Source organism: Pteropus medius, unplaced genomic scaffold, assembly GCF_902729225.1.
Source record: "Pteropus medius unplaced genomic scaffold, Ma_sr-lr_union100, whole genome shotgun sequence".
NCBI classification, from domain to species: domain Eukaryota; kingdom Metazoa; phylum Chordata; class Mammalia; order Chiroptera; family Pteropodidae; genus Pteropus; species Pteropus medius.
In genome coordinates this window covers 5,113,652-5,134,745 of record NW_024349798.1, presented here as the reverse complement: position 1 = coordinate 5,134,745, position 21,094 = coordinate 5,113,652, and the positions used below count along the sequence as shown (strand labels likewise).

General features: G+C 52.3%; 2 protein-coding genes and 3 non-coding genes across 8 annotated transcripts; 1 reads left to right on the top strand and 4 right to left on the bottom strand.

Annotated features, from left to right (window-relative positions):
- The first annotated feature begins 1,971 nt into the window (after positions 1 to 1,971).
- TRNAK-CUU (transfer RNA lysine (anticodon CUU)) lies at positions 1,972 to 2,044 on the top strand. Its single transcript has one exon. It is a non-coding gene; the product is annotated as a tRNA-Lys (tRNA).
- A 1,796-nt stretch (positions 2,045 to 3,840) lies between these two features.
- On the bottom strand, positions 3,841 to 3,913 carry TRNAR-CCU (transfer RNA arginine (anticodon CCU)). The gene has a single exon. It is a non-coding gene; the product is annotated as a tRNA-Arg (tRNA).
- Positions 3,914 to 4,848: 935 nt separating this feature from the next.
- Positions 4,849 to 12,633, bottom strand: LOC120620308 (caspase-14-like). Of its 3 annotated transcripts, none has more exons than XM_039885116.1 (12): positions 11,531 to 12,633; positions 11,306 to 11,446; positions 11,016 to 11,211; positions 10,830 to 10,918; positions 9,908 to 10,018; positions 9,605 to 9,772; positions 8,594 to 8,816; positions 8,129 to 8,245; positions 7,649 to 7,723; positions 7,016 to 7,119; positions 6,288 to 6,420; positions 4,849 to 5,363 (listed from the first exon to the last, which is right to left on the bottom strand). In XM_039885116.1, the coding sequence occupies exons 1-11, from the start codon at positions 11,603 to 11,605 to the stop codon at positions 6,307 to 6,309; spliced, it is 1,413 nt and encodes a 470-aa protein (XP_039741050.1). In that variant the 5' UTR covers positions 11,606 to 12,633; the 3' UTR covers positions 4,849 to 5,363; positions 6,288 to 6,306. The 3 variants fall into 3 exon arrangements, 2 of the variants coding, with proteins under 2 accessions (XP_039741050.1, XP_039741051.1); XM_039885117.1 differs by having other exon boundaries at positions 7,016 to 7,110; XR_005657809.1 differs by lacking the exon at positions 4,849 to 5,363 and having other exon boundaries at positions 6,375 to 6,420; positions 7,016 to 7,187.
- Positions 5,413 to 5,485, bottom strand: TRNAR-CCG (transfer RNA arginine (anticodon CCG)). Its single transcript has one exon. It is a non-coding gene; the product is annotated as a tRNA-Arg (tRNA).
- A 139-nt stretch (positions 12,634 to 12,772) lies between the features above and the next one.
- Positions 12,773 to 17,383, bottom strand: ZNF213 (zinc finger protein 213). Of its 2 annotated transcripts, none has more exons than XM_039885118.1 (5): positions 16,964 to 17,383; positions 16,102 to 16,225; positions 15,841 to 15,914; positions 15,503 to 15,626; positions 12,773 to 14,358 (listed from the first exon to the last, which is right to left on the bottom strand). In XM_039885118.1, the coding sequence occupies exons 1-5, from the start codon at positions 17,360 to 17,362 to the stop codon at positions 13,700 to 13,702; spliced, it is 1,380 nt and encodes a 459-aa protein (XP_039741052.1). In that variant the 5' UTR covers positions 17,363 to 17,383; the 3' UTR covers positions 12,773 to 13,699. The 2 variants fall into 2 exon arrangements, with proteins under 2 accessions (XP_039741052.1, XP_039741054.1); XM_039885120.1 differs by having other exon boundaries at positions 15,503 to 15,584.
- Between the last annotated feature and the right edge of the window lie 3,711 nt (positions 17,384 to 21,094).

Genomic DNA, 21,094 nt, shown 5'->3' with positions numbered 1-21,094 from the left:
AAACAACTTCTCCATTAGCAGGTATTTCAGATGCAAACCAACCAATCCAGAGTCCACAGACCCCAACCAGCTCTTTTATCTGGCTCTCACACTCCAGGCCACTGTCCACCTGCCAGACTCACTCCGAGGCCAGGAAACAGACAACTCAGGACAGCACCTATGCCCCAGAGACCTCCGAAATTTCATGAACTAGCCATTTTAAACCTGTTTAAACCTGTTTCACCTTCAGTGAAACTACAATAAAGTCTCGGGGCCCCGGTGTTCCGCTCATTCCTTCTGCCTCCTGACTGACCCTGGTGCTAGCCCTGCGGCCCCCTGGTGAAGCGCATCCCCCAAGCCATCATACCTGAAAAATAAATACTGTTGTTATTCCAGTGTGGAGAAAAGAGAATCTGTGTCTCGGGCAGCGACTCAGGAGGCGGGTGGAAACCCAACGCCCTTGGCAACTACTCCAGCACTGAGGAATGCTCAGTTTCCACTGTGGTTCCCGTCCAGCTCCTCAGACTTCATCAGTACTCCCATGTCAAGTTACATGGTCACCCCAGATCCTGCAACTGTCTGGCACACACAGATCTTCCTACCTGCTACCAGAGACCTGTATAGCCGAAGGGTTTGCCTCCCTTCTCGGGTTCCGTTTCCTCAGCTCCAGGAGGAAGCCTCGGGCTTGGAGAGGGCAAGGACTGTCCATGACCCAGGCAGGGAAGGCGACAGTTGGTACATTGGCCTGAGTGCAGCAGGGCAGGCAGCAAGAAACAGCCAGGCAGCAAGAAATAGCTAGTTGCTGGGGACTCTGTGGAGTCCTGGGGCGGGTAACCTGAAAGTTGGAGTCTGAGAGTCTGAGCTGTTCGGAAATTTGAACCCAGGACTCTCTCGCACCCGAAAATAGACCCATAACCTGCAATCCAACCTGGACAGTGCTAGCCTCGGAGTGCTAGCCTGACGTTTATGGTTGGAGGCCTGCTCCCTCGGCTTCCGGGTCTCTGGAGAGGTGTAGAAGGAGAGAAAGGTGCAGGAAGAGGGCGAGGTGGGGTTGGGGTTGATTCCGATTTTAGAAGGGGAGGGGGAAGTGCGGCGCTGCGGCAACCTGCAGAAATGAGGAGCAGCGGCCCATCCAGCCCCCGGGCCCGCAGAGCCTGACTGCCCCCCGACCCCGCCAAGGACACTAGCCTTAAGCAGCTAAAGGAGGGGGAAGGTGACAAGGCAGAGGAAGAAAGGTTGCGTGGCCTGGGTGAGCGTGGAGGTCTCTCATAGTGGACCCCAACGTGGGACACAAGTCCAGGCCCCTAAGAATGAGGCTCTGACGCCCCCAACCTGCCTGCCCCCGCGATCCTTGATCATCTCAGGGTTCCGCATTGACCCCGGGGCTCCTCAGACAAGCCCCCTCTTGGCCTGGCCTTGGCCCCAGAAGACCCTCGCAGCTCTGGAACTCCCATGCAGGGCTCAGGGCTGGGGTCGGGACGCACTTCTTTTCCAATGGGCAGCTGCTCCAACGCCCCAAACTTTTCTTCCATCTTGCTCTGGCAAAGGACCCAGCATCCATCTGGGAAGAAAGGTCTCACTGTCTTGTCCCCGCGGCGAGGCCCTGAGCTTTCCTGATTTTGCTTCATGTTGCACGCCCTTAACAAAGCCGAGAATTTGAAAATAAGGGATTGTCTGTATTTGGAATCTGGCACTTCTCACACCCTAAGCAAGGATCCCACTACGTTCCTTACTGGGTCATCTCTAGCGACATTCATCCTGGTGCCCTTCTTTGCCCTCGACTTTCCAGCTCCCTCGAGTTGTTGGGGTCACAAAGACCCACGACAGAGAGCAGACAGGGGCCTGGTGGCGCCCGCGCTCCACCCGGGAATTCAGAGCTCCAAAGCCCGGGACGCAGCATGCCCAGAATCCAGGGCATGTCCTAATAGTTTTAGGACAGCGAAGTTCTAGATAACTCCAATTAGTTTATGGCCTGATGTTCCCCAAGGTAAGGCCCGGCTAGCTCAGTCGGTAGAGCATGAGACTCTTAATCTCAGGGTCGTGGGTTCGAGCCCCACGTTGGGCGCTGCTTTTGCCTCGTTGGCTAGAGGAGAATAGACCCATATAAACTAAATCTCTCTGAAGAAGATTCTGTTGCTGTTCCACGAAGGCCGGCACGGGGGAGCTGACCTCTAATCTCACCAGAGGAAGTTTCTTTCGATTGATTAGTGGTTTATTATCTACATTTTGTAATTTAAGAAGTTGATGTTGACCCAAAAGTTCCAGATACAGCACATTGAGCAGCGGGGACTTTTGCGTAGTCAGTTCATGACGAGAACACTCTCAGGAGAAACGCGTAGGGAAGTGGGAGAAGCAGGATAGGGCTGTTGCACCAGTTATTACACTCCTACCTCTAAGCTTCAAATCCTTCCTTCTAGACCTTCCTGAGACTGCTTTGCCAACTGATTCGTGTAGGTTTTGTGAAGAAGATGAGCTAGAGATTATGAAAGGCTGCGGGAGGAAGAAGGAACTGTTTCCTGCTTCCTGTTCCTTCTGCCTTCTTCTCGCTTTTTTAAAAATCCATGCAGCCACAATTCATTCCAGAAATCACAGCTGAATCCAGGTTGAAGATTTCCCAACACTCACAGAATCAGCCACATTATGGCTCATTAGAGACACCGGCACAAACTTGTAACTTTTAATAATCTCACCTCTTCCCTTATTAAAAGAAGTTTGGAAAAGGCCTTAGGGAGCTTGAAAGCAGACCTTTGAAAAAGAGGTGGCACTCAGCTTTCATTGGTGCCTCTAAGCTCAAAGGAAGGACCCAGGAATCCATTCTCCTTAGGCCAGGGATGATGGTGGGAGATACTGTATTGAGATAAGATCTCTGATTTCAGAGGGGATGATGGGGCCCCAGATGTTTCCATAAGTGGGAGAAGTAATGCCAGAGCTGGAGGAACAGAGGAATCCCATTCATGGGTTTTGAAGGCAAAGAGAGCTATGTTTTTATATGTCTGTATGACAAAGCTCCAGTGGTCATCCCCTCTACAGGCATGTGGTCTACTTAGGAGGCTTCTGATCTTACTGTACACCAAGTCCTGTAGTTTGGGAGACTTACTTTGAGGATGAAGACATGGATTGCATGGATTTCAAAAAAGAGAAAACGTTATCATGGACTATTTCAAACACGCACTAAAGCAGAGAAAATAGTGTATTGTGCCCTCATGTTCCCCAGCTTCAGCCATTATCAACTGATGATAAGCTTGTTTTATCAGCCCATTATATTTTTTTCCAGCTTTATTGCGTATAATTGACAAATAAAAATTATATGCATGGAAGCTATACAACGTGATGATTTGATATACATATACATTGTGAAATAGTTACCACAGTCAAGTTAATGAACACATTCATCAGCTCACAGTTACTTTGTGTGTGTGTGTGTGGTGAGAATGCTTAAGATCTACTCACATAGCAAATTTCAACTATACAATACAGTATCATTAACTATAGTCACCACCTGTAACTACCCTACTAACCCATTATTGTAAAGCAAACCAGTTGTCATAATTTAATCTCTAAATAATTAGGTGTGTTTATAAAAGATAAGGACTTTTTAAAATATATGTAACCACAAAACAATTAACACACCTAGAAAAGTGAACAATTATTCCTTTATGGTCAAGTAGAATGGATGGTTATTAAAACAGAGTAAAAGACGCCAACACTCTTTTCGGAATTGAAAACGCGTACCCTTTGTAAGAAAACAGGGCTTCGCTGACTTAGGCTGAGGGCTGCGTCTGGCTAATCTAAGTAAGGAAGGCTTACTTTGCTTTTTCAAGTTTTCCCCTCTTGGAAGGGGGTCTAAAATTCTGACTGTTCTACCCCGGGTGGGACTCGAACCCACAATCCCTGGCTTAGGAGGCCAATGCCTTATCCATTAGGCCACCGGGGCAGACAATGAAATTACTTCCCTGATCCCCGACCAATCTTTCAATCACCTCCCGGTGGTTCCTGCAGGTTACATACAGCCTCCCGGTTCCATTCCGGCCTTTTTCCCGTTCCTCCACACCGGTATTCCGTCCGCATTACCTCTCAGATCTCGCCTGCTCCTGAGCATCCTCGGACCAGGAAAGATAGTGCTTGCGCAGACGGAATTCAAAGACCGGGAGCCTTAGGTGTTAACTCGGTCCAGGATGCGATCTTCGTTTAGGGTGAAGGAGATCGGGGAATCAAATCCCGGGCGAGCCCTTTCTCCATCTTGTTAGAAGAATCCCGGTCTGGGAATAACTAGCAGCATGAAGGCGTTTGCTAAGCAACATGTGGGAGCGGAGGTGAATGGGGCCCCGGCCGAACGCTTGGGGAAAGTGCGGGTCCCTGCCTCCAACCGCCTCCCAGCGTTGCCCCTTAGACCCCAAAGTGTTACCTGGGCCCAGGTCTCCGCGGGTTTTTAGCAGAAGCCAATGGCCTTAGGTTTTTGTCCTTAGGACCCTCTATAATGGCTCTATATCTGCCCCGCTAGCTCAATCGCAGAACTTGAGACTAATATCATCAGAGAACTCAGCGTTTCCTTTCCTACTATAAGATGGCTCTTCTTGCCCATCTTTACCATGAAGTTTTTCTTCTTTATGTTTATGAGCCCTCAATAAACCATTGAAATGTCACCAAAACGATAAAGGAGAAAGTGACACTCCTCATGACCCCAGGTGATCTGCGCCCACCATCCATGGTGCACACTCCAGCTGCCATTCCCCCAGCCTTTACCGTAGTGGAGGGATGTCCCATCCCCTTGTTTATTCGCTTAGCCAGAATCCTTTTGAGAGAATTCCGTTCCGCAGGCAGAGATTTTTTTTTTCTAGGTAAAATGATAACTCAATCTTGGGCATGCTCTTCATATTTAAATTTTAATATATACATTCACTATATATTTAATATATACGGTCATTTAAGGGTACATTCTCAGTGCAAATTCTTGAAATAATCTCTTAGATTTGTAAAAACATTTTTATTATGGCAAATAACCATTATCGCTATTTCCGAACCTTTTTCATCACAATAATCTGTATTTTTAAAGTGCACCCCGGGCAACTACCCTACTTCCCCCGGCCCCTCAAAAAAGCCCAACACTTCATCTATTACAATTTTCTTCGTCTGAACTGTATTTCATGTAACTAGTTCCCAGCAGGCTCCCAGTGGACTCCCGGAACGCGGGGCCGGTGACTTCAGGGTCCGCAGTCCTCCCGGGTCCAGCCAGCATCAGTACCGCCGGTAGGGCCCTGGTAGTCGCAACTAGCGCCATCCTGAACCTGGGTCCCGAGCTCCGCGGTTGTAGTGGCAGGGATGACTGACAGTGGCCGGAGGGCGTGTAAATGGTACTGGGTCTTACAGCTGCGTAGGGAGCAGTCCTGAAAGGGAGAAAATTACCAGCGAAGGGAGGAAAACCGAGCTCTGCCGCGACCACGAAGGGACTTGAACCCTCAATCTTCTGATCCGGAATCAGACGCCTTATCCATTAGGCCACGCGGCCTTGCGACGAAGAGAAAACCAGTTTTTCTCATAAAGCTTCTTCAGGAGCCCACGAAATATGCACTGATGCGCATGTTCAGACTGGAGGGGAACCCCGCCCCCTCGAATTCTGTGTGGGCGGGGCTCTGAGCTGAGCTATTGTGCTGAACTGAACACAGACTGCTGCAGGAGGACCGCCCTCTGGCGTCTGCGATTACGAATTCGAGCCCCAGTGAGGCCGTCCAGGCCCCTCCCTCTCCGATAGGCTCCTTAAGATCTCTTTTCCCACGTGCTCCCAACCTGCGTTGAGTCTGGAGCTGCCCACTGCTCCCTCAGCCCCAGCGCGTCCACCATCCAGCACTGCTAAACCTGCAATGCTTTGTTGCAGATCTGTGTCAAGGCAGAGGCTGCATCTCTTGCATTTCCATGGCCCAGCACGGGCACAGGTGGGGGTCGTGTGCTGAAAGAGCGATGTGAATCCCGGGCTGCCCCTTCTCAGAACATCTAGCCCACCCTAGCCCATATTGGGTTCCTTAATCTTGGATGCTGTTCCCCCATCCCCTGAAGGCCCAACCTCTGGTCCTCAAGGGCACAAAAGTACCCTTATAAATTCCAGGCACTTTGCATACTATATCTCACTTATTGTTGCACCTCCCTGAGAGCAGACACTATTCACGGGTGCAACGATCATCGATGGAAGTTTATTGCATGGCAACTGAGCCCAGCGCCCTGCTGTGATGCCCCGTTTACAAGTGAGGTAACAGAAGCGGATGGAGTCAGTCAGTGGCGGCACTGGGGTGTGGCTGCCCATTGTCAGCACTAACCGAGTGGCTGGAAGAAAAGTCAGGCCTGCAGGCAGAGCCGGTGCCTCAGCGAACTGTGGATCTCCAGGCACGCCTTGCGGCGCTCATCGCAGTCAGGACCCAGCACATCCAGCTCACACACCCGACGATTGACCTGTGAGAACCATACTCAGTCTGTGCCGAGGACTCCCAGGTCTCCTGGGGTCCAGCCTGGCACCAAGTGTATTAAAAGTCCTAAAATTTCAAGTACTGCCTTGGCATCTTTGGGACTCACGGGTCCCCAGAAAACTAAGCATGAGCCCCCCTGCTCTCGTTAGAATGCCCTCCACCCAGCAGGAAAGGCTCCCACCTAACTAGTTCCCCCACCAGCCAGACCAGCTGCACCCCACCTGTTCTCAATCCGAAGGGCTTAAATTCCCTGCCAGCCTGCAAAACTATTCAAACAAGTCAACCACCTCCTCCTGCAACACCCCGTTACTACAAAGCCTACAGCCCATTGCCCCTGCTGCTTTACCCTGTTGCCAAGTGCACCTCCTAAGTGGCCCTGCCTGGTGTACGGTGTCCTCTCCCCAGGCTGTGAGTACACATGACTCAACTGCTGTGGGTGTCATGTGTTCAGCCACCTTATACTAGTGAGGGCAAGGGATCCCTCCCTCACCAACAGGGTGCACAGGAGGCAATCAGAACACCAGGGCAGGGGAGAAGGAGGAATCTCTCCCCCGGTTGCCAATCCACATCTCCCAACACACCTCAGTCAGCAGTTCCAGGAGGTCTCCCTGGGGGGCAGTTCTGAGGACCTCCACCAGCGTCTGGATAAAGTCTGAGCCCTTCTCATCCCGATAGGCTACACAGCCTAGGCCAGGGGACCAAGGCAAGAGCATCAGACTCTGGCTGACCAGCTGCCTTCCAATCCACAGGGGCCTATTGGAAGTGAGGGGCAAGTAGATAGGAACTCGGGGGGTCAGGCAAGGGAATGAGGCAGGTATTGGAAACATCTTGCTTCTGGAACAAGTCATTGCTTGATATTTGCGGAGTGATTACAGGATGGATTCAATAGTGGTCAAACATTCAATGTGAACCGACTAGGTGCCAGGCACTAGGCAGGGCCCTGAGGCAGACAGAACTGCTCTGCTCTCATGGCACTTACAACCTGCAGGGAATGATACAGGTACAATACTTGGCAAAGTCAGCCACAATGCATGCTCACCGGTATTACTATTAATATAAATAATAAACATGGAAAGAAGATGGCCTAACTGCAACCAGACTGGTGCCCCTGTGACCCAAATGCCAAACCCTGGCTGCTCCTAGAGCCACTCCAGATCTCCAGCCAGGGGGCTGGGCCCTGTGTAACAGGGTTTCTTTATGGCCTGTCCTCTTACCCTCGGCAGCTGCATAGACAGTCAGGATGTCTGCCTGGTTAGAGCTCCCTGGAGTGAGGTCCCTGGAGGAGCTGCCTGAAAGAGGGATCAACTCTATTTACCCAACATCCAAGCACTCCACCAGCCCCAGGGGGCTCCACGAAGTCTAGCTCAAGGGCAGCACAGGGCAGTGGAAAGAGTGCAGGGCAGGAAAGACAGATCAGAGTTTAAATCTCATCCCCGCTACTTACCAGCTGTGAGACCTCAGAAAAGCTATTTCACTTTCCTGACTCCAGAGTTGTTTCGAGGCTCAAGTAGGGGAGAAGCCCTTGATTTTTCAAAGGCCCTTATAGCTTAAGACAGTTTCCTTTCCCATCTTCTTGGAAAAGAAAGGATAGATGTGGCAGCAGGACTCCAGCTTAGAACTCTGGAAATGTGCTCCAGACAGCTACCCCCACCAAGCCTGCCCAAGCCGAGGCTCCAGAAGGAAATTAGAGACACCTTGGTGATTCACATAGATCTGGAGGATATCGGCGTGAGAGGGAATGGCTGGTGGTGCCTGTAGCCAACGCCAGAACCAGGGGAGAGCTGTGGGTCCCATGCCGGCATCCCTGTGTCCTGGTGAGGGAGGGGACAGGCAGGTTATTTTACTTAGCAGACACCTAAGGGTGCCTCCAGGTGTCCGGACCCCAGCCTTCAGAATTTCTGGACAAGCTTGCCAAGCTGGAAACATTCAGAGTGCCAAATGACATGTGCTGAAGATAAAGTGCTCAAGTTCATGGACTTGATCTCTAGGGGATGCTGGGAGAGGGAGTGGGGAAAGGGCTAGTGCTCAGGCTACCTGGAGAAGGTGGACAGCAAGTTCTGGGAGGCTGAGAGCTGGGTGAGGACATCTAGGGCAAGCGGATCCAGGCTAGAGGCCAGGACCTGGCTCGGCTTCCAGAGAAGGCCCCACACCCCACTCACCCCCACGACAAGCCTGAAGTAGGAAGATCTTGGGGCAGCCCCGCAGGGCTCTGCAATGACTCAGCTCTTGCACCAGTGCTTCTGGCTTCACTTCTTGCCCATCAGCCCCCAGCAGCTGCCCTTGAGGCCCCCCATGAGCCATCAGAGCCACAAGGGCACAGCTTACAGGGCCCCTGTGGGTATCCAGCTGCTCCCGGAACTGAGCCAGCTCCTCCTGGAAAGCCTGGAGTAGGGACAAGATTGAGGCCTGAGCCAGGGCCACTGCCTCACCAGTACCTGGAAGCCCTCCAGGCAGGCTTCTGCAGCTTCCACGCACCCTACTTCCCATCTCCTGCCAGCATTAGTCTCAAAGAGGAAGTCCTTCAAATCCTCCTGCAGCAAGGCCTGACATGGCCTCATTGGAGGTGACATGTGGCTCTAGCCTCCTGCAGCTAGTTCTCCAGCACCAAAATATTAAGAGGCATGACGGGAGGGCAGTGAGCTGAACAGTGTCAGGGAAGAAACAGGAGATCCTTCCAGGAAAAGCCTGAGGGTCCAGCTGGGGCCTTGAGCAGGATAGCAGAGAAATGGCCAGTGTGAGAGGCCATAGGAGTCCTGGAGACCAACCTTCCAGAGGCAGGGAAGTGGGTTCCCAATGCATGCAGAAGGGAGGATGGAGGCTGGACTTGAGGGTTGCACTTCCTGCCCTGCCCACCATAGGTGAGAGGCCTAGGACAGAGTCCCCAGGATCCTGCGGGGGTGCCTTCCTTTAGAGCAGGGGTCCCCAACCCCTGGGTGGGGACTGTGGCCTGTTAGGAACCAGGCCTCTCAGCAAGAGGTGGGTGGTGGCCAAGCAAAGAAGCAAAGAAGCTTCATCTGTATTTGCAGCCGCTCCCCAGCGCTAGTATCACCACCTCAGCTCCACCTCAGATCATTAGGCATTAGATTCTCATAGGACCACCAGTCCCTGGTCCCAAAAGGTTGGGGACTGCTGCTTTAGAGCACCACCAGAAGTTCTGGGCTTCTTCTCACCTGGGCTGTAGGGTTTGTCCTCAGGGTAGTCTTGAAGCCCAGGGCCTGGCACAGGCCACCCAGTGCCTTCACGTCATGCTGTGCCCCAGACCGGTCCCGGATCACCGCTAGGAGGAGGGCGGCCTTGGCCCCAGATAGGTCGTACTGAGTGCTAGGGCTGGGTTCTGGCTATAGACAAGTTAAGGTACATTAATAATGGTCTAAGGACCTCCCAGCTCCTCACCTCCCTACTCTGGGTCTCCCTGAGCCTCTGTCTCACTTGCTGCTGCCACAGGGTTGGACATCTCTTTCTGTCCCACTCACCTCAGGTCCCCAGGGCTCCACATCCCCTAGGCACAATGCCCCCCGCAAGGAACTCCGAAGGACTGGGCAGTAGGTAGCCCCTGCATACTCTTCAGCCGTCCTGCAGAAGACCTAGGGAGGGTAGGACCACAGGACCCTCAGGGGGCTATTCCATGGGAACATGGTGGGGCACTGGCTCCGAAGAATGGCTTGGCCAGACTCATAGCTACTACTCTCTTTGGGGTCCCCTGCTAGATCAAAGAAGGAAGAGACAGATGAAAGAGGGAGAGGGTACAAGGGGGAATCTATTTCAAATTATAGGCTTCCTTGGACATGGATGACACAGTGATCACATCATTAACCATTGTCTTTCAGGGGAAGGCACCAGGCTAGGGAAAGTAGTGGAGCAGAGCCAGGGTCCACTGCTCACCTGCAGGATCACCCAGGGCCACCCAAGTGTCCAGTGAGACCTTTGGACATCAGGACCAGACCTGAATCATTCCCAACCCTGGCATCCAGGGAATTGCAGTCTGATGGAACAGTCATCACCTGAGTGAGTGTGAACAGGGGTGGGCAGAAGTATAAACGTTGATTCTGGGAGCGCGAGGAAGGACATCGCTAATAGCCTGGAAGAAACTCTATAAGGCTGGCTGGTATGACAGGGAGGGCAAAGCAAGCAAAGGGGAGTAGGTGGGACAAAGGCATGGAGTTGTGAAGATGTTGGAGTGTCTTGGGGATCCTCAGTGGGTGTGAGGAAGGGCATGGGGTGGGGGGTGGGAGGTGAGGCCCTGAGGCTGACACCACCCATGTAAACAATGAATTGAAGAATGGTATTATAGAATGAATGGACAGGAAGCATGTGAATGAATTTAACTGTACAAGGGGCTCAGGGAAGGCAACCAGTACAGCCCCCTCCCTGAGACACCCCATTTGAGGCCCCCACCTCTGTCAGCAGCTGCAGCAGGGACCAGTGAGGACAGCGGCCACAGAGTTCATTCAGGCCAGTGAGAAAGGCTCCAGGCTTGGGGGCAGCTGGGTGGAGAATCAGAGTGTTGGAGGTTCTCAGCCTCATGCCCACCCCACTCTGCTTTGCCCTATCCCACACCAGGATCCCTGTCCAGCCACTCACCCCCAGGAATGCTTGAGAGTAGTAGGAAGACTTTAGGGCAGCCCTGCAGGGCCCCACAGTGGCTCAGCTCCCAGACCAGTGGCCGGAGCTGCTGTAGCTGCCCGCTGGGGGCCACCAAGGCCACTAGGGCACAGCCTACAGGGCCCCTGTGAGCATCCAGCTGCTCCCGGAACCCAGTCAGCTCCCCATGGAAGTCCTAGAGTAAGAGTAAAGGGCAGGCCTGGGTCCAGGGAGGCACCAGGTGGGGCTGAGGGTGGAGGTAGTGGAGGTAGGAGGTAGCTGGGGCTCACCTGGACGGAGGCCTTCCTTCTCTGGCAGCTCTGAAAGCCCAGGGTCTGGAACACACTCTCCAGGACAGCCACTGTAGAGGCCGATACCTCAGGACTGCTGAGAGTCAGAGCCACCCTTGGACCCTGCAGGTTGTACTTCCCCTGGGAAGGCAAGGTCAGAGTTGGGCCAGGTAAGGCTCAGCTGGAAGCCAGGAGAGGACTGGGCCAGGCAGTGCCTCCTACTACCTTTCTTCGCAGGCTCTCTCGAGCATCGGCCATCTGCGCAGCCACCTGCAGTGTCCCAGACACCAGGAAGGCCATGGAGGCCAGGTGTGTGCTTCCTCTGAGCACAGAGCTCACCTCCTGGCCCGTGTCAATACCCTGGGTCCCGACCCTTGCCCTCTCTCTGTGCCCCAACCTATCAGCTCTGTTTATGAGCTAAGCCGGACTCTGTCCCCTTCCCTGGATCCCCGCTCTCCCAGTCCCTGCTCAGCTCTCAGGGTGCAGCAGGCTATTTCTTGGCACGCGCTGACGAGCCTCCATCTGAGCCAGGAGCCTATTCTTAGCTCCTGGGCTACTTCTTATCTGATCTCGTTACACCCGAGTGTCTCCCTTCTTAGCCAGCCACCAGCACTAAAAAAGTCTGTGCACTGCTCCTGCTACCCGTCACTACACTCTCATGCAAGGTGCTCACACATGTGTACACAGCAGCCTCAAGCAGGAAGACACAGGGAGTAAAGGGTATTGCTCCAGATGCAGAAGCCCCCCGTTGAAGTCAGCTGTCCACGATGAGACCCTAGTTGCTTTATATGGGAAGTGGGGTATGTCACAGCAACCTTGGGAGATCAAGTATTAAATGGGAGGCTGTCTGAGGAAAGGCCCAGGGGGCAGAGAGGCTGGCACGCATACCAAGGGACAGCACATCTTATCTCAGCCAGCCCCGTCACCCCTCAGGGAAGCCACCACCAGGTAAACTGGGAAAAGCTCAGCTCTAACCAGGCATCCAGCAGCTTTATGCAGGCCCCAGGCTGGGGCCTGGGCAGGAGAGGGGTCAGATGTCAAGGGCTACATGGGGAGTAGGGACAGGGCCCATTTTGATTCAGTAGCCCTCTCTCCCTAAGAGATTTGAGCACAAGGATCAACATGAGCACACCACCGCCCTGACCAGTCACCCCATCTCTGAACCTGTTTCCTCATTTCACCAATGGGGAGAAAAGGAGTGGCCTGGCAAAGACTCTAAGTCCTGCTCAACATCCCCATTCTGCTGGGGTAGGAAAGGATGCTACCTGCTCTCCCATCTTGAGCTGCCCCCAGACCAAGCTGACATAGGAGGATTAGTTTTGAGGCTCAGGGTACCCCTTGGAGCCCAGCTCAACTGGTGACCACCCAACACCATATGCCACTAGGACTACCAGATCAAGAGGCCAGAGAGTGTGAATCTCAGGTCCCTCCACCTGGCAGCCACCTAAAGAACAAAATAGCCTGGAAGAATTTTCCACATTTATTCAAACTCTTCTGCTGCCCTTTTGAGGCACAATGGGTGGAGCTCCTTTGGAGAGCCTGTGGTGTGTCCCTGTGAATGCCAATCTGCAGATGATGCAATCCCATGGAATGCAGTGCCTAAGGAGTCAGTGAGAAGCGCTGACAGTGCTAGTGTTAAGTACCATAAACCCCATGCCTCTGCAGGAGAGGAGCATGGGAGCCAGCCCTGCTCCTGGTTTGTATGGCCGGCCTCTGTCCTGGAGCCACCACTACCCTCATCAAGGGGTGGTTCTGAAGACTCATGCAGGGGCATGTTAGCAGAGTGTGGCAGCAGGCAACTTCCTTTGGTGTCACCAGGTCAGGGCACAGTGGTCATGGCCTGGAAATGGGAAGGGCTGGATGCCAGAAAGCCCTTCTGGCCACACCCAGGACCCAGATCCTCACAGGTGTGGGATGATTGTGCCTCCCAGAGCCTGGCAGCCCCTGGTGATCAAGGCCTGTCCTCCACCCCTGAAGGCAGGCACAGGTTGGCAGGGCAGAGAGCCTGGCTCATGGACCCAGCTAAGAAGGTAGGGAACAAAAAGCGATGGGGCAAGCAAGACTGAGAAGCGGGGATTCCTTGGATGGGGGACCCCAGGCCCTGCTGGAGTTTTCACACTTCCTTGCTGCCCCAGTCTTTCCCCCATGCTAAGGTCATGGGCCAGGAATGTGCTAGGGCTCCAGGAAGCCAGAGGGCAAGAGAAACCCTCAGAGTAGGAAGAATGGTAATGAGGTCACAGGGGATTTCCATTCCTTCGAAGTGCTGGCCAGGTCCTGGGGCACAGAAAGGCAGGGCAAGCAGCAAGGTGGTGGCTACAGATAGTGGCAGTGGAAGAAGGTGGCCATGCTGCTGCTTCATCCTAGGGGAGATCTCTCCAATCCTCACCGCACCCCTCATCCCATGGGCTGGGCCATCTTGGCATGCAGGCTCTGGTGGGCAATGAGGTGGGCGCGTTGCTTGAAGCTCTTATCACACTCTCCACAGCCAAAGGGCCGTTCGCCGGTGTGCACACGCCGGTGGTCCAGCAGGTAAGAGCGCAGCGAGAAGCTCTTGCCACAGTCGCTGCAGCCAAAGGGCTTCTCGCCGGTGTGGATGCGCTGGTGGTCCGCTAGGTAGGCGCTGCGGCTGAAGCTCTTGCCGCACTCTGAGCAGGAGAACGGCTTCTGGCCCGTGTGCACGCCCTGGTGACGCACCAGGTCTGAGGAGCTGCGGAAACTCTTCTCGCACTCCTGACACTTGTGCGGCTTCTCGCCTGTGTGCGTGCGCTGATGGCGCGCCAGGTCTGAGCCCCAGCGGAAGCGCTTGCCGCACTGGCCGCAGCTGTGCGGCTTCTCAGCCGCCAGATCACGGAACTGCCGCCTGCGTGTTGGTGGCCGCCCCCGCCGCACGCCCGCTGCCCGGCCCATGGGTGCCCCCAGCCGGGCCTCACTCTCCCAGGCCTTGGCCTCCTCAGGGTTCCAGGCCACAGTCACATCAACGCCAGTCTGGCCTGGGAGCGCTGTCACTGCTTCCTCCAGCTGGGATCGCTGGCTTTGGCTCTTGAGCCCCAAACCTGTAAGCAGAGAGGAAGCGGCCTCTTCAGTCCTATCACGTTCTGGAGTCAGTGCTGAGGCAAGGCAGAAATTGGGCTCAGGGGCAAGTGCCTTGGCTGTTAGGTTCAGAAAGTCCTGGGCTGGACAGACCGGAACCTGTTGCCTCATCCATCAAATGGGGACGTGATAAAAGGCTGGCAGAGAAACAGTTCAGAGGCAGAGGCAAGGAGTCCAGCTGATCCTGCTGTAGAGGCACTTACTTATTATACACCTACCCAATCTATGCCTCCCTTCCACACAGGGATCCAACATCCCACTTTCTGAACCCTGGCTATTCAAACTCCAAAACTGAGTAGATTCAGCTAAAGTTCATAAATGATCCAAACTCTCACTATTCATTATCAGAAACTGAGGAACCACATGGGTTTAGCCGCAGTGGTTCCTCTCGCTCATTACATAAGCTCTTGTCAAAACTCAAGAACGAACAGGGTTGGACCTGGAGAACTTCTAGCCCACTCCATCGGGTCATGTGAATTAAATGAGATGATCCTTAAATTGTGCTCAGAAAGGCCCTGGCTTGGAGAGGGACCCTGGGAGTGTGACTTCTAATGTACTGGCACTTACTTATTATACACCTACCCAATCTATGGGTAGGTGTATAATAAGTAAGTGCCAGTACATAAGTGCCAAGCCCTGGCACACAGTAAATGTCAGCATCTCTTCACAGGGCAGGCTGGAGGCCTCACAACCGCTGTCTGCACTGAGTCCCAGCTCTGTCCCTTTGGCATCCATTGACCTCACTGAGTCTTAGGTCCCTCATCTGTAAAATGGGGACAGCACTTCTATGCACTGGGTTGTGAGAATCACATGAGAAAATGTACATAGGAGCGCTCGGCACAGTGCTGGTATGTTGCAAGCACCCGTCGTACATTAATACATGCTCACAGAGAAAAATGAACATTAGCACACAAAAAGAAATCAGTGGGGCTCGAGAGAGCCAAGGAAAGCCCATTTTGAAACTAGCTGAGGAGAGGGTGGGAAGGAAGACTGCGGATTCCAGCAGGACATGCAGGGAAGTGTGGCCTGCCTAAGCCCTCTCTGCTGCTGGAACCTGCAAGGAGACTGCCAAGGACCTCAAGGATTCTGGCTCCATCCACTGCTTACCCAGGGCAACATTCCGGGAATTCTCTCGCTTTATGTCCCAGAAGAGATCCCGCTGAGCAAGGTCCAGGGACCCCCATTCTTCCTGGGAAAAATAGAAGGGAATGTCTCCAAATGTCACAGGTCCCTGGAATGAGGTGAGAAACCCTGCTCAGGGCTGCCTTGCTCAGGACGCCCTAGGCAGCCCTGGGCGGGGACAGGAAGTAGGTTGGGATGGGGAATAGGATGGGCCCAGGCAGCAGCAGGATAGATGGAAGAGGCCTCATGGAGAAGGCAAGGCCCATTTTAGGGACTCATCAACACTGGGGGCCTCAAAGGGGACAAAAGGACTGGTAACTCACATGGACCCCAGAGGCAAAGCAGGTATTCGTCATCTGTTTGGTACTCCCCTCTTTAAGAAGAGCACGAGGCTGGGCTGAAAGAAAAGAATGAAGCCTCAGAGAGGACAGCCCTAGCCAGGAGTGAGATGCTACACATTCTCCTGTGCATGCACCCACACACATGCCTAAGCTTCATAGAGCAAATATCCTTCCTGCTATCCTTAGTGCAATGCCCTGGAAGGAGCCAGGCCCAGCCATTCTTCAGCCTATAACCTTACTCACCACCATGGCTGTGATGCTCCCAGGGTACAGGCGGCCGGCTTCGTGCCCCTATCTTCGGGGGAGGCCTCTTGGCCTGGGATCCCTGGACTGTGGCCTCAGGTTCCACCTCCTCTGAGGGCACATCCTGTGCAGGAACCACAACATGCTCATCAGCATCGCGACCAGATGGGGGAGACAGAGTTTAATCCCTGGGAAGGAGACACAGGACAAGTCCCTCAGGAGGCTGGGGTTTGGGGAAGGAGATTAATATGAGGCCCCAGGAAAGTCCAGAAAAGAATGTTACACCAAGCAGTGCCATGTGCCCAGGGACACTCCTAGGTCAAGCACAAGGCAAGAACCAGACCCCAAAGGATAGAATCACAGTGCCACTTAGAAAGGGTGAGAGGGGGAGACCTTCTTGTGAAGGACAGAAACCCATACCCCAGCCACTTATTAGCACCTCTCCAGATGCTTCCAGTGTCAAGGACCCAACACCCCACAAGACAGCAGAGTTCACACGGACAGCTCTACCTTCTCATGCCCTCTCTGGTGCTCTCACTACGCACATCACTGTATCCCCAGGGCCTGGCCTAGAGCAGAACACGAATAAATGTTTGCAGAACCTGTGTGGAGCTAAAACCTGCCTTCCTAGAACGTGCCCACTTTGGTCCTATTGCTGCTGTCCAAAGCTACCAAAAAGAAACGAGATTCATTTGGACAGTATCTCTCAGAAAGGTAATACTTGCTATGACATGCTCCGATGGATGCTCTGTCTGGCTCTGCATCCCCACCACCCCTGGAAGACTTGTTTTTATGGAGATGGCCACCTCTTTTCAGCTCTAGTGGCAAACAGGTGCCCCTGGATATGGGAGGGGCTCCTCACCTTTGGCCATGCTCTCACTGGCTGCTTCCGCAGGTCCTCCACCAAGGCAACAGCTTCCTCACCACTCCGTGGGCACTGCTCTCGCACCCAGTCCCGGACACCCCCAGGCAGCACGCTCAGGAATTGCTCCAGCACCAGTAGCTCCAAGATCTGCTCCTTGGTGCGCAGCTCAGGGCGCAGCCAGCGACAGCAGAGCTCCCAGAGCTGGCTGAAGGCCTCGTGGGGTCCACCTGTATCACTGTAGCAGAACTGCCGAAAGCGCTGGCGGCAGGCCTCGGAATCCCTGCTATCCTCTTGCTGGGCAGAGTCCTGATCCCAGGAGGAATCTTCCACTTTCACGATTAGAAGCCCTTCTCCCTCCCCAGGGGCCTGGTCCTGAGGCTCTGGGGGGGCTGCCATTCTCCTGGCCTAAGGCTCAGGGATGGTCGGCCTCAACCTGGGCCTGGTGCCTGTCTTTCAGTCTCCCTGTGGCCGCCAGGCCAGCATCTGAACACACTCCTGGGAAAAGAGCAAAGCAGCGAGGAGGGAGTGGTGGGGGCAGGAGGCAGTACATAAGCAAACACCAGCCTGAAGAGCTATCCAGGGACTTCAGCTCCCATCCTTTCCTGTTCCTGAAGATTTTTTTAGGTTCCCCTTTAATGCCTTGCTCATGTAACATTCTCTTACCAACACAGGTCTAGAGCCTGCAATCTTCAGCTCTGACATCTCAAACTCCCAGGTTTTCACCACCTGGCCTAATGATAACAGCAAATCTGTAATCTTCATTTATCCCACCTAATGTAAATAGTCAAATGTTATACAACATAAATATTAATGTATTTGATCAGTTTGTAAAAATTCATCAAGCAGTTCTTACCATGCATATTTTTGTGTGTATTATATATTCTTCAGTAAAAAAATTAACACGTTTGATTGAGTGTTGCTCTTTTCTGTTGTCAGGTTACTGTATATCTTTCTCAAATTTGAAAAATTCTAAATTCTAAAATATGTGGCCCCAGGGTGTCAGCAAAGGGATCAGACACCACCCTAAGCCATTTATCCAAGGTACATATAAATACCTTACACTGCTACTCTTCACAAAAGTCCTGAAAAATGTGTATTTTGGAATTCTGTGGTTTGTTTGTTTCGATAAGAAACACCAAGTCTCTTGCAATCGTTAATAAATTGTAATTAAAAAGTGGGATTTACACATAGAAGAGAAACTGACTTCCACATTGTAGTGCACCCTCCCATTAAGTTTGACATATAACCTCCGAGACCTTTCCCTGTGCATTTACTAAAAATATATCTATAGAAAAGAAAAAGTGTTTTATGTGTGTTTTCACAAAAATGAAGTCTTACTGCACAAACTATTTTGTAATTTGCTTTTCCACCTAACAATACTTCTGGGAGATTTCTCAGTATGTGCTCCAGTTTCGTAACCAATATCCGAGTGAGACATTCAGATTGGTTCCAGTCCTTCTCTACTATACACTAGGTACTTTATTCTTGTACTCCTCACAACAACCCTGAAAGGTACGCACTCCAGTCTCATCCTCTAGTGACAGAGAAGGAGACTCCGCTCGGAGAGGGCCAGGGACTCACCACTGTCACTAGGCTGGACCCAGAAGGCGGGAAGGCGGGAACGCGGACCCGGCAGGAGGCCAATGCTCCGTCCCCCAGCAGCTTCGCCTGCGCGGAGCTGAGAAGCGGCGGGGCAGGCAGCAAGGGCAGGTGCCCCGGGCTCTGCCCAGCACTTCCTATAAGTCCGCGCCCCCTTTGGCCTCTGCCTCAGGGCGCGGGCCCCGCCCGCCCAGCGTCCCGCGCCCGACTTCAGAGCACCGGAGCCCTAGTCACCGGTCCCACCCCCGCCTCCGCCCCCGCCCGCTACACACCGCCACACCCACTCAGGCGTTCCCAGTTCCGCCGCCAGGTCCTGGGGCCGGAAGTTCGCGCGGAGTTCGCCGGGAAACGGCGCGGCACAGGCGCTGCAAGCGCTCGGAACTACACCCCCCAGAAGGCCGTTCGCCCATGGACCCTGACTCCGCTCTAAACGATGGGGAGTGGACGGGGAGAATGGGATGCGCTTGGGACGGACTCGTTTCTCCGTCTCCGGCTCTTTCCACTGCAGAATGGGTTGAGGACCCAGGGGACCACGGCCCAGGAGCTGGAGCTCAACCGCAGGAGATCGGTTTCCAGCCTCTAGGATCCCGCCCTCGACCGCCTTAAGCTGCTCCAAGCTGGGCGTGGAGCTTCTTGGGAAATGCAGTCCAGTGAGAGAGGCGGAGCCTCTTGCGGCGATTCTCCTTCCTTCAGCGTCGGCTGGGGTCACTCATCATTACGCAGCAGGCGGGGACGCTAACCGCTGGGTAGTCCTACACTCTCCCACCACCAACTTCGTCTAAGGGGCGGCAGGGGTCCCGGGAGCCTGGGAGAATCTAGAGCCGGCGGGCTATGTCCGGGAAGCTCTGGGTTCTCCTTTCCACATATTTGGATCTGTTCCCACCCTCTCTACTAAATCCTAGACCTGGAGATCTGAGGCTTCAGATCTTTTTCTGAAATAGAGCTTTCTTGTTTTGATTATGCAAGTATTGCACGCTTAGTGTCAAAAAGAAAATGTGGAAAATTATAAAGGTATCGATATCCACAAGGCTAGCTCCCTCTGCTCAAATGTCACTCCCTTAAAGTGGCTTTTCTTGTGTAAACAGCGTGCGCGCACAAACACACCTACACCTGCCATGGCTTTGCCCTTATTTTTCTTCCTAAATTTTATCAGTACCTGACATTTGTGTAATATTTGTCTCTTACTACTCAACTAAAAGCTCCATGAAGTCAGACCGAAAGTTTTCACTGCTCTAATCCCAGCAGAATTTTTCTGGCACAATGGCCTAATAAGGCCATTCAGAAATAAGCACGATTAATATTTTAGCCTGTTTTAACAGTTCTACATCTGTGAATATTTGTAATATAAACCTGGAATTATTTTATGTAAGTAATGTTTTGTTGACTCAACAGTCTATCAGGGGACCTGAACAGACACTTCTCCAAGACATACAAATAGCAGGCAGATATATGAAAAGATGCTCAACTTCTTTAGCCTCTAAGGAAGTGCAAATCAAAACCGCAATGAGATACCACCTAATACCTGTTAGAATGCTATTACCAACAAGACAAGTAGTAAGTGCTGGAGAGGTTGTGGGTAAAAACGAATCCTCATACGTTGCTGGTGGGAATGTAAATTGGTATAGCCACTATGGAAAACAGTATGGAGGTTCCTAAAAAAAATTAAGAATAGTATTACCATATGACCCAGCAATCCCTCTTCTGGGGATCTATCCCCAAAACTTGAAAACGTTTATCCACAAAAATATATGTACCCCTATATTCATTGCAGCATTTTTCACAGTGGCCAAAATAAGGAAACGACCAAAGTGTCCTTTGATAGATGATTGGATAAAGATGTGGTACACATACACAATAGAGTATTACTCAGCCATAAGGTGAAATACTTCCATTTGTAACAACATGGATGGGTCTTGAGAATATCATCCTAAACGAAATGTCAAATAGAAAAAGTCAAGAACCATATGACTTTACTCTTGTGGAATATAAAACTGAAAGCAATGAATGAACAAGACAAAAACTCATAGACACAGACAACAATTTAGTGGTTACCAGAGGGAAAGAGGGGAGGTAGAAAAGGTAAAGGAAGTCAAATATATGGTGACAGACGTAGGTTTGGGTGTGAACACAATGCAATATGTAGATAATGTATTATAGAATTGTATACTTGAAACCTATATAATTTTATCAACTAATATCACTCCAATAAATTTAATTTAAAAAGTCTATCAGGAATATTTTTCCATATCATTATATTTTTCCATTATATGGAAAAATTATAAACAAAATTCATGTTTTGCGAGCTGCATTGTATTACATAGCATGGAAGTTCTGTATTTAAAGTCCCTTACTCTTGAACACTTAGATTGTTTCCATTTTATGTATTTCTACATATACCTTCTTGCATTTGCTTGAGCAATCTGCTGGAGGGCATGAGCCAAGACTGTTCTATGAAGACTTACTGAAGTGGATGCTACTGGGCCCCTCTCCTCCCTCTACTGGCCCCAGTAGAAAAACACACTGTGGGAA

Coding starts and splice junctions, on each gene's coding strand:
- LOC120620308 (XM_039885116.1), bottom strand. CDS start 11,605: ATGGCCTTCCTGGTGTCTGGGACACTGCAGGTGGCTGCGCAGATGGCC. Junction 10,919..11,015: donor ACTCTCAAGCATTCCTGGGG/GTGAGTGGCTGG, acceptor TTCTCCACCCAG/CTGCCCCCAAGCCTGGAGCC. Junction 7,120..7,648: donor TGTCTATGCAGCTGCCGAGG/GTAAGAGGACAG, acceptor CCCCTGGCCTAG/GCTGTGTAGCCTATCGGGAT.
- ZNF213 (XM_039885118.1), bottom strand. CDS start 17,362: ATGGCAGCCCCCCCAGAGCCTCAGGACCAGGCCCCTGGGGAGGGAGAA. Junction 16,226..16,963: donor CAGTGAGAGCATGGCCAAAG/GTGAGGAGCCCC, acceptor GTTCCTGCACAG/GATGTGCCCTCAGAGGAGGT. Junction 14,359..15,502: donor TTCCCGGAATGTTGCCCTGG/GTAAGCAGTGGA, acceptor CTCTGCTTACAG/GTTTGGGGCTCAAGAGCCAA.